This window comes from Misgurnus anguillicaudatus, chromosome 7 (genome assembly GCF_027580225.2).
Source record: "Misgurnus anguillicaudatus chromosome 7, ASM2758022v2, whole genome shotgun sequence".
NCBI lineage: Eukaryota > Metazoa > Chordata > Actinopteri > Cypriniformes > Cobitidae > Misgurnus > Misgurnus anguillicaudatus.
The window spans coordinates 31495496-31513550 of record NC_073343.2 but is presented as its reverse complement, the minus strand read 5'-3'; the positions used below and the strand labels follow the sequence as shown (position 1 = coordinate 31513550).

Below are 18055 nucleotides of genomic sequence, written 5' to 3'. Positions count from 1 at the left end.
TAAAACCAAACCAAGTAAGATATTTTGAAGAATGTTTGTTACCAAACTGATCAGAGGCCCCATTGACTTCCACAGTAGGAAAAAAGAATACTTTGGAAGTCAATAGGGCCTCTGATTGGGTTGGTTACAAATATTCCAAAAATGTCTTCCTTCATGTTAATCAGGTAAAAGTGAGTAAATCGTGACAGAATTTTCATTTTGGGGGAACTATTCCTTTAAAAATAAAAAGTGCAATCATGTGCACTTTTAAAGAAAATTGTGCTTAAAGGATCTTTGCAACCATTTTTGGTTCAGAAAGTTTCTGTGAATGTCAAATGTCTTATATGGAACCATAAAGCAAAAAACAAAAAACATTTTAGGAATCTTAATTTTGAAAAGTGTGTTATATGTAGAAATAGGATAGCTGTCTCCACATTATAGTAAAACAAACTGGTTGTACATACCGGGTGGGCTTGACAAAAACAAAAGCAAATGTGATGGATTGCAAACAAACTTTTCTGTCAAAGGGCACAGAGGTCAGATTCTTAATTTGCGAGACACGAAAAAGGACTTTATTTATGTATTTATTAGAACTATAATCAAAGATCTTTAAAATAAACACATCAGCACCTGTAAAAGCTTAACTCACAGACACAAACACATCAAAAAGACATAAGCATGCAAACCATGACATTTTGGCACGAATATTTGTGGATAAATATGACGTGATTAAAACAACAGTTTAGACAAGATTTTTGTTTTGGAAAATCATTTGGCCCGGTGCCCTCGATTTCATCAGTGTCCAGTGAGTTTGCGTGTGGGTGAGAGAGAGAGAAAGAGATAGAGTGAGTTCTGGTTCTCATTGAAGTTGGCATTTCTCCATAGACAAAAAGATTTACAGGCCAAAAAAAAAGCAGATGAAAGAAAGCAGCACAGAGTAGGAGGAGAGAAAGAAAGAGAGCGATCGGGTGCCTTTAGATGTTTTTCACAGTCCATGTGTAAGTTGAGGTGAGTTTGTGTGTGTGTGTGTGTGCGCGTGCATGTGTGTGTGTGTGCACGCTCATCCATGCTGTAAATGGATTGCTAATGAAGAACGTCTCAGGTGAAGCCCCAAAAAGGTAGGAGAGGAAATAAAGGAGTGAAAGCCAGGTAAAAGGAGAAGGTAAAAATAGATGGTGAAAAAATACAGACCTGAAGGAGGGGCAGAGATGGATGGGAGAAGGAAAGGTATGTGAGAGAAGGAGGCAACGAGAAAAAAGATCATAGGAGAAGAGAAGCTCTGGTAAGAATTTCAGCACCAATTAAAGAAAATAGCAAAGGAATGAAAGAGGGATTCAGTCGGTGTGCTACTCTTCTGTTAACATACAGTAACTCTATCTGCTCAAGGCTGTTATATACCGTAATGACTTCCTAGTGATACGACACACACACATCTAATGAGCACTCGTGGGCTTTTATACAATACTGGATCTACTCGGAGTTGTTTGAAGAAGCGCAGAAGAGATCAGTTTGAAGAATCTGCTTTGATCAAGGTTTGTGCTTTGAGGACATTTATAAGTATGATCTCTAAAACATCGACTTTTAGATTGACATTTTTTTTTCTTTACTATATATAAATAATCTGTGTTTTTTATTAGCTCTGTGTTTTCTTGATCAAATGAAAGCAGTCGCAGGATGTTCTTTAGGAAGATTTTCTCAGAGTGAAATGATTAATTGTTAAGCACACTCACACCCTTTTTTGAGAGCTTTTTGAAAAAAGTTATTTGGATTCGGGTTTTAATAAAGTCAGAGCTATGTTAAAAACACCTGTTGAACATTTTCAGATCTGTGAACCCTTGCACGACATCCACAGCAGCTATGCACCTGTTACCTCATCTGCTCTTCTTGACTATGACCCTTCAGTTTGGTTTCATTATGGTGAGTATATTTTTATATTTTGTCGTATTATCAAATAGCCAGTGGAATTCAAATCAGAGTTTTGTGGTTTTTACTCCATGTGTATTTGGAGTATATTAGCATAAAGTGTGCTGCAAAACTTTATGCTATAATTTACCCCAAAACATTGACTAAATTGACCACTTTTTTAGCACTTTTTTAAACACCAGCTGCAACTGATTCCCCATACGGCCAAAAAATATTTTTTGGAATATAATTTTTAAAAATGTTTAAAAAATTTATATTTTGAAACATGTTTACAAAAATGTATTTTTAAGCAATATATTTTTGGCCAATTTTTCTTTATATATTTTGTAGTGCTGGGCAAAGATTAATCTAGATTAATCTCATACAAATAAAAGTATTTTTTGCATAACATATGAGTTTGTGCTGTGTATAATTATTATGTATATATAAATGCACACACATTCATATATGTATTTAAGAAAAATGTATATATGTATATATATTTATTTATATATTTTATATATTCTATATTTTTTATAAATAAAAAACAATATATAAATAAAACATTTCTTAAATGTATATATATGTATGTGTGTGTGTGTGTGTGTGTGTGTGTGTGTGTTTTAATATACATAAAATTTACACACAGCACAAACTCATATATTATGCAAAAAATTACTTTTATTTTGTATGAGATTAATCAAAATTAATCTATGCCCAGCCCTAATATTTTGAAATATATTAATATATATATATATATATATATATATACACACATATATAAAGCATCAATATTCATAATATTGAAAGAAAAAATGTGTATGTTACAAACCTGTAAACATAACAGATTTAAAAAGGTTAAAATTAAATATATTTTCAACTTCAAAATATACACTTATATTTTTATATTTTACATACTTACACATTTTATACGTAAACTTTATGCATAATTTTTGTAAAATTAGAAATGTATTTGTTGCCTTTAAAAAACATTTTGAAATATATGTTTATACTGTATATGAAGGTAAAAAACTAAATATATTTTAAAATTCAAAAGTATATTTAATTAAGCTTTACTTTGTACCGGATGTATTTACCACATTTTAGAACATATTATGATGGGGATATAACTAGTTTTCTTAGAAATAACAAATTTATCATGATTAAATGTAAAAGAGTTTATGGGGTACTAAGATGAATCAGAGTTTAAAAAATCTAAAAAAGAAATTCTGAAAGTTTTCACACTTACTGTGCTATAAGTTAAAGGAGCATTTCACCCATAGAAACATTCATCTTTATTGAGTGCGTCATATTTGTAGTCGAAATGTAACATATATTTCGAATTTGGTTCCTATTTGACAGAGAAAAGGGGTGTTTGTAGTCTCACCCCCTAAACAAAGATATTGAACTTCCTGCTTTCAATGATGCAAAATGATGATTTTTACATCATTGAAAGATAGAAAGAAGTGCACTGGACACTGAAATCTGTATTTCTCCTGTCTCAGCGGCAACTGAGAAAATTATGCATGACCATTCAAAAACATGAATGGGGTTCTAACTATACAAAGCTTAATGCAAATGGGTGAAGTGTCCCTTTAATCACTAACAGATTGCTTGAAAACAGTAAGTTCTCTGCAGCACATTAAGATCAACATTCAAGAAACATTTTTTTAAAAATGGCAAAAAATATATTTGTGTATGTGTGTGTGTGTGTGTGTGTGTGTGTGTGTGTGTTAGGGTGGAAGAGCTCAACGCAAACAGAGGCAGGCAGAAGAGAAGTTGAGGCCATACCTGGGCAGAGTGGATCCAGGTGAGCCGGCTTACTAAGATATATTGACGTGTCTACCTACTTTTGACAATTGAATGTGCAAACCCAGCTATTTTTTTTAGATAAAATCATCCTGAACGTTCTGTGAGAATATAACCTTGATATATATTTAGTGTTTAGATTATAAGACTTTAGTCTGGATTTCACAGACAGGATTACAAATAGTTTATTATATAAGAGCAGCCAGTGACCCTTTGCCTTTAAGACCAAATGGATTCACAACCTGTAAACAGTTATCTGCTATAACATCCCTTGCGGTATGAAATTCCTAGCACATGTATTTCATAACTACAATTTATTACACATTTTCTTATGGAATCCTTAAAGACATCTCAGAGAATTGTTTTTAAACACATTATAAATGTTAGAAATGTATTGCTTAAACATGTTACAAAGATTGTGAACTATGTAGTAGTGAATTGTGGAGTTACACTAAACCGTTTATCCACATTTCTGTGTTCAGGATAATACAGTGGCTCGATGATGCACTGGAGTCACAGAGCATGGCCCCGCCCCTAACACAATTGATCGTTTTTATAATCATTTAGATTTGACTGGGTGGTTAATATCACATTTTTCTGTGGTGTGACAAACTGAGAACACATTTAATATCAGACTTTAAAGGTGCCAAAGAATGCATTGAAATAATATTTTCAATTGTTCTTTGATTTTACATAGAAGGTGTAACTTTATTAAGTGCAAAAATGATCCACAAACGTTTTTACATGTCCATTTACAATTTGTCCTTTGAATGAAATTGTCTATTTTTGCCCGTTTGGGAGGGTCGTGAATAATAATGTTGAGCTGTGCTCTGATTGCTCTGCTCTGAGGCTCATGCCAGTAGCTCACATTAGTAAACCGACCTTATATGTTTGAGCCTGTATCAGATAAAAAATACTGATTTTGAGGAATAACTAATTGTTTGGAGATTGATAATGGACATTTCTGAGTGATAAATTTGTGTTTTGTTCAGTAAAGACCTGCAAAACGTAACGTCAATAGTAGAACTTCAGCCTAAATGCTAGCATATAGCATTAACTAGCATGCAGCGCTAACTCAGCAGTCACAACTTTGTTTTTAGCATTTTAACAACTTTTTAATTATTTAATGTATAATTTAATGTTGGAGGCATACATCTCGACTGTGACGTCACAGTCGGTTTTATGTTGCGATTGACCTGTTTTCTACGAGCAGTGCTGTCTCTCTCCCTTACTGTTAACTTTGTCTTATCAGAATCACTGTGTCAGTTGTTAAAATGTCACAGTCCTATTGGTTCCTGGTGCCAGGTAGTGGAGGACAGAGGCGTTCTTGTTCCGAAGTGTGTGTGTCCAAAGACTTGTCCTCGGTAAGCCTCACAATTTCCCAATACAGCTGATTTTTAAAGCCAAGTTGCTTACAGTGAAGCAGAGACATGAACAGTGTAGTTTTTAGTGTTCAGAGTCACGATTAAGAACAGAATAATGATGTCATTTGCTCCTTGTGGCTTACCTTGAAGTCAAACCCACAACAACCTTATGGCCAGCAGCCAAGACGTTTAACCGCTGAAGTATTACCTCTGTCACAGTGTACTTAGTCTTTGATGCAGATAACGGCCCACGGGAAATGAAAAGATCGGTTAAACAGCAAAAATATTTGTTAAATGTAGAAAAAGATGCTGATGCAATGATTTTAGTTCTTACACATGTACATATTACACCACACGAGCTTGTATACAGCTAATTAAAGGATAGGAAAAATAATGGAAAAAAAAAACAGAAATACTCTGAAATAGTACAGTAGCAAAACTCTGCTACACTGTAAAGAAAATGCAGCATGCACAGCTTGGTTTTGCAAGTCAATTCAACATACTACTTTAAGTTTTGACTTGTGATTAGGGCTGTCAAAAGATTAATCGCGATTAATCGGATACAAAATAAAAGTTTGTGTTTGCATGATATATTTGTGTGTGGATTGTTTATAATTATTATGTATATATAAATACACACATACATGTAAACATTTAAGAAAATGTGTATTTATGTATATTTATGTATATTAAGAAAAAACAATATATGATTTTTTTAACAATTTATTTTTATGATACAACTGCAAACAAGTATTTAAACACCTGTCTTTCAGCTAGAATTCTGACCCTCAAAGACCTGTTAGGCCTAGTCCACACGGACACGGGTATATTTATAACCGGAGTTTTCCCTAAAAAAAATCCCGTCCACACATGCTCGGTTTAAATTAAATATCCATCCACACGATAAAGCAAAAGCATGCTATCAAGCGCTGTCAAGAGCATGCCACACCAGCAGGCGGGGATATAACCCAAATCGTGTTCCGCAATATAGTGAGATAACTGAGCATCTATCTGTATACATGTTAGAAGCCTTGTTAGCACAGTTATTATTAGCAAGATACGTCCGCCATTGCACAGAATCATCAACAAAGCAGTCAGCGGCGCACAATCTTGACGTCAAACACAGTGGATAATGGCACACACTCTGACGTCGCAAGGCAAAACCCCCGGTTTTACTCTCTACACGACACCACTGTAACCGGGGTTTCTTAAAAAGCTCACCCTGGCGGGGGTTTTCAAATATGCTCGGTTTCAGTGCCCTGATACTGCGGTTTTGTGTGGACGAACAGCCGAACCGCGTGAAAAAACTCATGGTTATAAAAATACCCTTGTCCGTGTGGACTAGGCCTTTGTCTGCCTTTAAAATGTCCACCTCCACTCCATTTATTATCCTAAATTAGATGCATCTGTTTGAGGTCGTTAGCTGCATAAAGACACCTGTCCACCCCATACAATCAGTAAGAATCCAACTACTAACATGGCCAAGACCAAAGAGCTGGTCAAAGACACTAGAGACAAAAGGTACACCTCCACAAGGCTGGAAAGGCCTACGGGGAAATTGACAAGCAGCTTGGTGAAAAAAAGGTCTACTGTTGGAGCAATCATTAGAAAATGAAAGAAGCCAAACATGACTGTCAATCTCCCTTGGACTGGGGCTCCATGCAAGATCTCACCTCGTGGGGTCTCAATGATCCTAAGAAAGGTGAGAAATCAGCCCAGAACTACACAGGAGCTGGTCAATGACCTGAAAAGAGCCTGGACCACTGTTTCCAAGGTTACTATTGGTAATACACTAAGACGTCATGGTTTGAAATCATGCATGGCACGGAAGGTTCCCCTGCTTAAACCAGCACATGTCCAGGCCCGTCTTAAGTTTGCCAATGACCATTTGGATGATCCGGAGGAGTCATGTGAGAAAGTCATGTGGTCAGATGAGACCAAAATAAAAACTTTTGGTCATAATTCCACTAAACGTGTTTGGAGAAAGAAGAATGATGAGTACCATCCCAAGAACACCATCTCTACTGTGAAGCATGGGGGTGGTAGCATCATGCTTTAAGGGTGTTTTTCTGCACATGTGACAGCGAGACTGCACTGTATTAAGGAGAGGATGACCGGGGCCATGTATTGCGAGATTTTGAGGAACAACCTTCTTTCCTCAGTTAGAGCATTGAAGATGGGTTGAGGCTGGGTCTTCCAACATGACAATGACCCAAAGCACACCGCATATCAAGGTTCTGGCGTAGCCTAGCCAGTCTCCAGACCTAAACCCAATAGAGAATCTTTGGAGGGAGCTAAAATCCCTCCTGCAGTGTGTGCAAACCTGGTGAAAAACTACAGGAAATGTTTGACGTTTGAGGTGTTCAAATACTTATTTGCAGCTGTATCATACAAATAAATACTTTTAAAAAAAATCATACATTGTCATTTATGTTTTTTTTTTTTTTTTGATTATGTCTCTCACAGTGGACATGCACCTACGATGACAATTTCAGACTCCTCCATGATTTCTTAGTGGGAGAACTTGCAAAATAGCAGGGTGTTCAAATACTTTTTTTCCTCACTATATATATATATATATATATATATATATATATATATATATATATATATATATATACATACATACATACACACACACACACACACACACACACACACACACACACACACACACACACACACACACACACATTCTGGTTTCCATGTTTTGTGGGGACATTCCCTTACCTACCCCATTCCCTAACCCCAACCATCACAGAAAACTTTCTGCTACTTCACATTTTCAATAAACATCAATCTGTTTGATTTATAAGCATGTTTCCTCATGGGGACATCAAAATGTCCCCACAAGGTCACAAAAACACTGGTATTCCTATCTTTAGGGGGACAATTGGTCCCCACAACGTGATAATTACCAGGTACACACACACACACACACACACACACACACACACACACACACACATGTAATTGTTTCTTAAATTCATACATGCATGTGTGTGTATTTACATATACAAAATAAGTACACACAGTGCACAAAAAAAATTATCGCGATTAATCTTTTAACAGCCCTACTTGTGATAAGTTGAAATAACCTATAAAAATAAGTTGAAATTGTTTAACTTAAATTGTTAAATTAAAGTAACATAAAAATATATGTTGATTTGACATCATTTTTTACAGTGGTCAGTCCATTTTTGCAACCATTTTTGGATTTCCAACCAATTTGTGTGTTGTTTTTTTATAGGCAGGGGGCACCAGTGTGCAGTGTTTTGGGCAAGATGTACAGCAATGAGTGTCTGCTTCACAAGGAGGCCTGCCGTAAAAAACGACGCATTGGCAAAGCACACACCGGAGCTTGTCTGGGTAAAAAGCACACAAATTGAACCATATATATGCATGACCACCTCCTCTAAAGACTCCTAAAAAAAACGCACATATGCGTACAGTTGTCTAAATCATTCACTTATTTCAGTGAGCAATTCACAGTGCACTGAGGACGAGTTGGGGCAGTTTCCTTATCGTCTCCTCGACTGGTTCTTACTTCTCAGCAGAATGGGAGAGAGATACACACCAGCTGCTCCATCACAAAGCTGCCTGACACATACACAACGAACCCAGCTCGCACAGGTATCACATCAAGGGTTGGCAAGCTTAAGCACAAGAAGACTTAAGAGGAAGATAAATGGTATATTTTTGTCTTGTTTTAGAAATGTTTAGAAATTTAGAAAAGAGTTTCATCCAGATCTAGGCCTGTTTTGTCTCCTGAGGGACATTTAGGCAGAGAAATTGATACCTTATGATTGAAGAACCTAAAAGTAGACATTATTGATCATCTGTTGATTGATTTCCTTTAAATTATTCAATGCGAACCACAAAAATGATCTCTACTCAAAGACCTGATGAGATCTTTTGCTCTCGCTTTCAGACGAGGTTTAATCTGCTGGATCGTAACAGGGATGGCAAGTTAAGCAGGAGAGATCTGAGGAAGCTTCGCTATAAGCGGATGCCACTGGAGCACTGCGCACAACGATTCTTTCAGTAAAAACACGCACATATTGTATAAAGTCAATGACACACGCCGAATCATCTTACTTTATGATGTTTTCTCCTGTTTGACCTTCTTTGGATTTGCATAATATTACAGCGACTCCCCCAGCATCATTTTGATTATAGTACACATGCCTGCTGGATGTCATCCAACCATTTCTCTTTATCCCGTTATCTTGTTCATCCTCTCAATCTGTCTCTCTCTCATTCAGAGCTGTGAATGCTTATTGCCTTCGTACTGTTTTAATGTGAGTGGTGTCCTCTACGGATGATAGCTGAAGAGAGAGATGTGTGAGAGAGAGAGAGCGAGAGAGAGAGAGAGAGAGAGAGAGAGAGGGGCACTTGTAGATTTTAACAAGACAATGTATGTGTGCACAGGTCATGTGACAAAAACAAGAATAAGAAGGTGACCCTGACAGAATGGACTTCATGTCTGGTTAACCGGTCGGAGCGCTGGTTTCAGGATTTCATGTGTAAGTAGGCTATATATACACATTAAATATTGATATAAATTGATTTTGTTAAAATAAAACACAAGTTGTGTTAAAAGTAACACACAATGTGTTGTTTCAATAATAACACAGAGATGGATGGATTCTGGGACAACGCATTTTGTCCCGCCAAAAATATACATAAATAACATTTTATTTTATTTTTTATATGTATGTGTGTGCAATTAATCTTTTGACAACCCTAATAAATATATACCATTTTGCAATATGTAAAAAAACTGGTCCTGAAGCACTTCCAGTTGTTTTTAAGTTTTTTTAGTTCACATTTATTTTACATTTTGATTCAGTTCAAAATTTTCTGTTGCTTGTATTTTGTTGTAATAGTAATTCATATTACAGGGGACATTTTACAATACTTGTCAAATAAATCTTTGGTGTCCGAAGAGTATATATGTAAAGTTTTAGCTCAAAGTACAATATACACTCACCTAAAGGATTATTAGGAACACCATACTAATACTGTGTTTGACCCCCTTTCACATTCAGAACTGCCTTAATTCTATGTGGCATTGATTCAACAAGGTGCTGAAAGCATTCTTTAGAAATTTTGGCCCCTATTGATTAAGGGTGTCACGATTTCAATTTTAAATCGAAATCGATCGAAATTAGGTCACAACCTCGAACTTCGAATTAAAAAATTGAATCGTCGATGCTGCCACGCCCCCATGTCACGTCCGGTCGGCTTGCCAAGCGGGGGAAAATAAACTCTCAGAAGTGCCTTTAAAAACATCCATCCAGCGGAACGCGATTTATATTTTAAACACGAGGGATGTATTGCTCCTTGAAATGCAATCGAATTGAATCGTGACATCAGAATCGAAAATGTAATCGAACCGAGGATTTGGAGAATCTTGACACCCTTACTATTGATAGGATAGCATCTTGCAGTTGATGGAGATTTGTGGGATGCACATCCAGGGCACGAAGCTCTCGTTCCATCACATCCCAAAGATGCTCTATTGGGTTGAGATTTGGTGACTCTGGGGACCATTTTAGTACAGTGAACTCATTGTCATGTTCAAGAAATCAATTAGAAATGATTCTCGCTTTGTGACATGGTGCATTATCCTGCTGGAAGTAGCCATCAGAGGATGTGTACATGGTGGTCATAAAGGGATGGACATGGTCATTTAAACGATGCCCAATGGCCACTAAGGGGCATAAAGTGTGCCAAGAAAACATCCCCCACACCATTACATCACCACCAGCAGCCTGCACAGTGGTATCAAGGCATGATAGATCCATGTTCTCATCAGACCAGTCAACATTATTCCAACCTTCAACTGTCCAATTTTGGTGAGCTTGTGCAAATTGTAGCCTCTTTTTCCTATTTGTAGTGTAGATGAGTGGTACCCGGTGGGGTCTTCTGCTGTTGTAGCCCATCTGCCTCAAGGTTGTGCGTGTTGTGGCTTCACAAATGCTTTGCTGCATACTTTGGTTGTAACGAGTGGTTATTTCAGTCAAAGTTGCTCTTCTATCAGCTTGAATCAGTCGGCCCATTCTCCTCTGACCTCTAGCATCAACAAGGCATTTTCACCCACAGGACTGCCACATACTGGATGTTTTCCCTTTTCACACCATTTTTGTAAACCCTAGAAATGGCTGAAAATCCCAGTAACTGAGCAGATTGTGAAATACTCAGATCGGCCCGTCTGGCACCAACAACCATGCCACGCTCAAAATTGCTTAAATCACCTTTCTTTCCCATTCTGACATTCAGTTTGGAGTTCAGGAGATTGTCTTGACCAGGACCACACTCCTAAATACATTAAAGCAACCATGTGATTGGTTGATTAGATAATTGCATTAATGAGAAAATGAACAGGTGTTCCTAATAATCCTTTAGATGAGTGTAGATAATTTATTATAGCATGTTAAAATTGCCACTTTGTAGGTGTGAGCAAAAATGTGCCGGGTGTGTCTTTTAAAATGCAAATGAGCTCTAAATGACAGTGCCGTGGTTGGATAGTGCAGATTAAGGGGTGGCATATCCCCTTCTGACATCACAAGGGGTGGTAGCTGGTTTTAGCTGGTTTAAGTTGGTCTTCCTAGTCTGGCAAAACTGGTGGGTCAGCTGGTCTTCCAGCCTGACCAGCTAAGTCCAGCTTAAAAAGTGACCAAAACACAGCTTGCTACACCAACAAAACCAAGCTGGGACACGAGCTAAACCCAGCTTATCAGTTTATGCTGGATATAATTGCATTTTTTCCTTTCTTTTTCTCTCTATCTTAGCTATGAAGATGGGCTCACCAAAGCTGTGTCCTGTCCAAGACAATAACCTTTGATTTCAGATGTTTTTGGGTGACTTCATGTATTCCTGATCCGGACCACTGCTGAATCTTTCGTCCAAATAAACGATTCTTCTAAAGCTTCATTTATTTTTCATATAGTTAATTTTTCAAATCTATATGCAACTGAAACATTAACATTATGTCTAAACGTCCTTTCTGCATGTTTTTTGCCTTTTAGTCAACAAAAACTGCTTTTTGAGGGACAGCGGTCATGTATCATGGATCACACAAGCAATTACTGCAGAGAGGGACAGTGAGAGAGAGCGATTGGGCTATAACCTTAAACAGAGGAATGGAGAGCAGATTAATTGAGGGGTGGTGTTTAATAGGAGAGAGATGGAGAGAGACGGACGACCCATGAGAGAGATAAAAGACTACGTGAGGAGGGATGAGAGGAATAGATAATATGGCAGCGAGGGAGAAGGACACGGAAAAAGAGCGAGAGAATATCGTAATGCACTCAGAGAACGGGTGGGGACGGGCGAGTTACAGTAAACCATCGCAAATGGAGGAGAGAAAATAGATTGAAGCATGAAAATGGATGAGAAAAAGAGATGGAGAGAAGAAGACAGGGGGAGGGGTGTGAGACAGAAAGAAAGAGTTGAAGAAGGGTGTTAGATAGACCGAGATTGTTGGTGGAGAGTTTAACTAAAAGGTATCTTATCGCAAAGTAACTTCCATCATTGATGGGTCTCACGCTTTCTGCCAAAACTGATTCTCAACATCTGAAAACAAGTAGATTGAGTTTGATTCGTATATATGACCCCAGGAAATGATGTCTAGTAATCAGATCCCACTACATTTGTAGCTTTTAAAGCAGGATCGTCTTTTACCGCAGACAGAATCAGATCTCAACCGGATGTCTTTGTAGACATTGTTATGCTTTGTAGTCGTGATGATGTGACATTTTGGGGTTACGTGTTGCACGAGTTGTTGATTTGAAAAAAAGTATACTTAAATGTACTAAAAATATACTTCAATACCACCATTTGTAGTACAGTACATTGTTATTTTGTGCTAAATAAAAGTGTGAACGTACCCTACAAATATACTAATTAAAAGTATAGTTCTACTTTAGTACAATAAGTAAGTATAATATTCAAATACATTTTTAGTATATTGAAATAAATTGTGTCTCAGAATAGCACCATTGAGTTCACATAGAAGTTCTTAAAGGGACAGTTCACCCAAAAATAAAAATTCTGTTAAATAAAATAAAATAAAATTTGACTCACCCTCATGTTGTTCCTGTATTCATTTCTTTGTTCTGCTGAACAATTCAATTCAATTTTATTTATATAGCGCTTTTCACAATAGTTAATTGTTTAAAAGCAGCTTTACATTAATAGAAGCAGTAAAAGCACAGAAAAACGACAGATAGCACAACATAATACACAATAGCATAAGCAGTCAAATTTGCTGCGGCTATGACGCAACATTATGAGCGAGCGTATTACTAATGTGCCATCATAGTAAAATTATACCTTCAAAATATCATTTTATACCCTAATATATTAAGTTTCACCTGCTGCCGGTAGAGGCGCTAATTTAGTAAATGCATCTATTGGTCGTATTTGGTGAAATGGAGAAACGACCGAAGCAATCGTATGGGTTGAAGAATAGGTTGCGCCGTAATATGCATGAAATATGGTATTAAGAATGGATCTATTATGCTGGTTAAATTCATGCTGGTTAAGTCTCTGATCGGTCCTCTCTCCATAGTTATCCTTTTGAAAATGCAACCCTGGTCACATATTGTGCCTATAAAGGTGGTGTGTGTGATGCTGCGTTCAGACCAGCCGCGGTAGAGACGTCAAGCGCGAGTGATTTCAATGTTAAACCAAGGTGAAGAGACGTTGACGCGCGTCTGGAGGTCTCGCGGCGCGAATGAGATGTTTAGCACGGCGTGGTAGACGCGATTCCGCCTGATTACAGGAAGCGAGCGGAGTCGCAGAAGCCCCTCCCATGACGCAAATTTCCGTGTGAAATTCTAGTCATCGAGACATTCACGCGGAAATTTGTGTCATGGGAGGGGCTTCTGCGTAAATGAAGCGAGTAAACTCAAAATTTTCAAATGGCAAACTAGACGCGAATTTGACGCCTCAAATGCGGCTGGTGTGAACCCAAGGTAACATTTAGCAGCATCTAGTAGTGAGATTGTGAATTGCAACCAACAGCTCACCCCTCAATTTCAAAATGCATACAGTATGGTAGCCACCAAAGGACAAACATATATGCATCTGAGACAACGTAGGGACGAAAACGGCTCATTCGGTAAAATGGCTCATTGTATGGTAATAAAAACAACAGAGTTTGGCATGTAAGAACTTTATACACCACTGATAATATAGTTATATATATTAAATTGCATTACTCCTTCTAAAAGTTACACAATGCACCTTTAAAGGTGCAGTGTGTAAATTTTAGCGGCATCTAGTGGTGAGGTTGCGAACTGCAACCAATGGCTCAGTCCACTGCTCATACCTCGCTTTTGAAACACATAAAGAAGCTATGGTAGCTACAACCGGACAAACATGTCATCGTCGGAGACAACTTAGTAAAAAAAGTTTGTCCGTTAAAACCTTCTGGCGGCACAAAATGGCGACTTCCATGTAAGGGGACCCTCTGTGTATGTAGATAAAAACATCTCATTCTAAGGTAATAAACACATAACGGTTCATTATGGAAGGTCTTTATACGCCACTGATAATATAGTATTGAATATTATTTAGCATTTCTGTCAAGAGATCTTTCAAAAAATTACACACTGCACCTTTAAGTACAAAATTAGTGCATAAAAATAGCACATTATAAGCGAACTAACGTTCCCATAAAGCAGACGACTCTGGGTCGGATCTGCACCAAAGCTGCCAACTTTGGCGCAGATCTGGATTCTGGGTTTATTGGGCTTTTTTACCTGCAATTCATTCAGACGTTTAAGGCATATGTCAAGCTGTACGATTAGTTCACAAACATATGATTGTTCCTACATGTGTATCTTAATTGGCAGAGCATTATATTAGGAATGCAAAGGTCATGGGTTCGACCCCCCGAGGAACAAACACATACTGGTAAAGAGAAAGCATCTGGCAAATGCATAAAAAAATATTTCTCCATATGATTTCATTTTTGCTGTATGGTTCCTTAAACATAAGGAACCTTAGAGGAACCAAAAATGGTTCTTCAAAAGCATCACTGCCTTGTGTAGCACATTTATTTATAGTGTACTGAATATGATCATCTGTGGTTATTTAAAAACGTGATACTGGGCTTAACTTGTACTTAATCTGGATTATTCAATTGGGTATGTGTGTATTCAGGAAGGAATCTATAATAGATCCATTCTCAATAACATTTAAAAGTCTAGATACAAAGCGGAGAGCCTTATCACTAAAAATTAAATGAAATGAGGTCCAGTGTGGAGACACAACCTCTAAGGTCAAATCAGAGCCCCTCAAGGGAACCTCCCCCCAAATCAGCTACAACTGTTTCAGAGACACACACACACATCTCAATACCAGACCCATTGTCATTACTCTGCCCCTAACAACGGCCCACACACACAAGTGTACACATTTTAACTTTACAACCTCTTTTGTGGTCACATCTAGTGTCTCTCCGAGGCCACACACAGACAGATATCCTGCTTTAGTAATGGACAGATGCAGATATAACAGGTCCATATGGAAGGACTGTATGGATGAGATCATCCACATGTGTCATTGACTGAACTCCCTCTGGATGAGAGATCACTCCATGACCTGCTGCGTCCATGACATCACACATCGGGAGGTCAAACTGAACTCAAAAAGTGATGTAACGTTTGTTGAATATGTCAAATAATTGAAGAGTTATTGCAATGCTATGTCACATTTCTTCTCATCTTGTCTGTCGTCTTTTGCTCTTTCTTTCTCTTTTTTGTCTCTGGAGGGGGGATTTCTTTCAGTATTGCATGGGCAGATGGACGACTGTTTGTCATCGGCTGTTAAAATTCAGATCACTTTCAGCACAACTCTATATGTCCTCTCTATTTCAACTTGATCAGGGTTAGGTTGGTTGTGCAGAACTCCAGAGATCTCCACACTGTAAAAAACAATTCTTGTTGCACTTAAATTTTTAAGTTTATTCAACTTGGATTTATAATTAATTTAAATTTTTTTGGACTAGTGAGAAGTTGCTATACATTTTAAAAATAAAATTGAATTAGCTTAAGTTATTATAACTTTATTTTTATAATTTATAGCAACCTCTCACTAGTCAAAAAAGTTTACATTTATTGTAAATTGTAAATCCAAGTTGATTAAACTTAAAAATTGCAGCAAAAAAAAAAAAATCTTTACAGTGCAGAAAAATGTTTTTAATTACTCAGAGGTTTCTCTTTTAATAGCTCATGAGATTTAGTAACTTAGTCTCAGATGTTTAACCTAAAATTGTTTAGGAGAAATAAAAATAAAACTCTACATTTGGATTAACCTAAAATTGCTTCAATTGGTAAGTTTTTTTTTACTTAAAAATGTTGAAAACCTTATTTTTGTAGGTGTTACCAATTGAAGTAAGTTGATTCAACTTTTCACTTTTTACAGTGTAATTGAGGCATTTGTAAGATTTCTGACTCTTTTTCGCAGAAGAAAAACACTGGAGAATTCACTTGGTAACGCATAAAAAAAACATTTTTTCAACCTATTTCATTGCTAAAAAAAACTATGTTATTTTGTGTATTTGGTATAATACAGAACAACTACCCCTCGAAATTCTTGTGCACATCCCTGCTTTTTACATGCTGTACTGAAGAGGAAACATCCGGCAAATATGGTGAATGAATTATTAAGAAGAACACAACAGAAAAACTGCATGATCAAAAAAATAACCAGAGGGAGAGACAGATTAAATTGGAGAGGAGAGAGTCACAGAAGATGAAAAAGCCATATGAATATATATATATATATATATATATATATATATATATATATATATATATATATATATATATATATACGTATTATATGTGTGTGTCAGTTTCGTTATTGCTGGCAATATCTAAAAGGTTAATCAGTTATAACTAAAAACTTCAAAACCAGAGCAGTTTGAGAGAAAGAAAGACTTCAGGCAGTTCAAAGGGATTTTGAAGTGGGCCACAGCACTCACCCAGCTCTCCAATGGGGACAGAAGAGCGAAGCTCACCTTAAAACACCCAAAGAATCTTAAAGGATAATTCCGGTATTTAACACTTTGAGTCTCATTTGGTTTGTTTTGGATGAACTACAGTGTGGACACAGAAATTTTGACAATGGGTCGTGTCTTGACTTTTCGACTCATTTAGAAGCGTCTCTTGACTGCTTCAGAATGGAAGTCAGTGGCCATGCACAAACATGTCATTAAAACAACACTTAACGTTCATTTTCAAAACTGTACTTCTCACCGAGTGGTTCATGGTGTTCGTTGATGATTAAAAACAAGTTGTGTAGCGAAATACAGTTTCTGTCGTGTTTTATTTGGCATTTTGTAAAATTCCATTGACTTCTCTGGGCAACCGTTACATTTTAAGGTAAGAATGAAACTACGATTGTATGTCGGTCAACGAATACGACTTCCGGCAGACGCACCGAAATCCTGGCCAGGACGAATGGCACGTATGGTCACCCTACGCATGCTGTTACAAATAAAGTGGGTACTGGACCATCTTTCATTGCCAAATGTTTAGTAAATCCCTCCGTGAAAAAGTAATTGTAACCACTGATCTTCATCCTTTGGTAGTGAAAACGACAAAAACTGAAAACACAGCATGATATGATGTTTACACACTAACTAGCTGACGTGTCTGTGGGCAGGTCATAGTTTTCGTTTCTCCCGGGCAAGGCTGTAGGCAGAGATTTTTATGCAAAGTATTACCTAGATACAGACAGGAAGGAGATTCAATCCATATGATGACTCGTTTCAGTGATGCAGAGTCGACTCCCTACTTTAGAAGCCAATAACTTTATTAATCGTGCACCTTTTGGTTCATCTACTTTGCACATTGTTTACATTGATGGACAGTTACATGACACACTGCAATACAGCTAATTTTCGATTTTGGATCTTTGTGGCTCTTTAACTATTGACCAAATACAGTATAGTCCGGCTATTACAAACTAGATTTTGGGTT

General features: G+C 37.1%; 1 protein-coding gene across 2 annotated transcripts; it reads left to right on the top strand.

The window, feature by feature from the left end:
- Positions 1-823: 823 nt before the first annotated feature.
- On the top strand, positions 824-13121 carry sparcl2 (SPARC-like 2). Of its 2 annotated transcripts, XM_073869733.1 has the most exons (9): positions 824-1261; positions 1366-1511; positions 1803-1896; positions 3619-3691; positions 8305-8423; positions 8533-8687; positions 8986-9098; positions 9486-9580; positions 11852-13121. In XM_073869733.1, the coding sequence occupies exons 2-9, from the start codon at positions 1416-1418 to the stop codon at positions 11902-11904; spliced, it is 798 nt and encodes a 265-aa protein (XP_073725834.1). In that variant the 5' UTR covers positions 824-1261; positions 1366-1415; the 3' UTR covers positions 11905-13121. The 2 variants fall into 2 exon arrangements, with proteins under 2 accessions (XP_073725834.1, XP_055027362.2); XM_055171387.2 differs by lacking the exons at positions 824-1261; positions 1366-1511 and adding an exon at positions 4943-5054 and having other exon boundaries at positions 1836-1896; positions 11852-13119.
- The last annotated feature ends 4934 nt before the right edge of the window (positions 13122-18055 follow it).

Excerpts from the sequence above, each read along its gene's own strand:
- sparcl2 (XM_073869733.1), top strand. The coding sequence starts at position 1,416 with ATGAGCACTCGTGGGCTTTTATACAATACTGGATCTACTCGGAGTTGT. Across the intron at positions 1,512-1,802 it reads AAGAATCTGCTTTGATCAAG|ATCTGTGAACCCTTGCACGA; the intron begins GTTTGTGCTTTG and ends GAACATTTTCAG. Across the intron at positions 3,692-8,304 it reads CCTGGGCAGAGTGGATCCAG|GCAGGGGGCACCAGTGTGCA; the intron begins GTGAGCCGGCTT and ends GTTTTTTTATAG.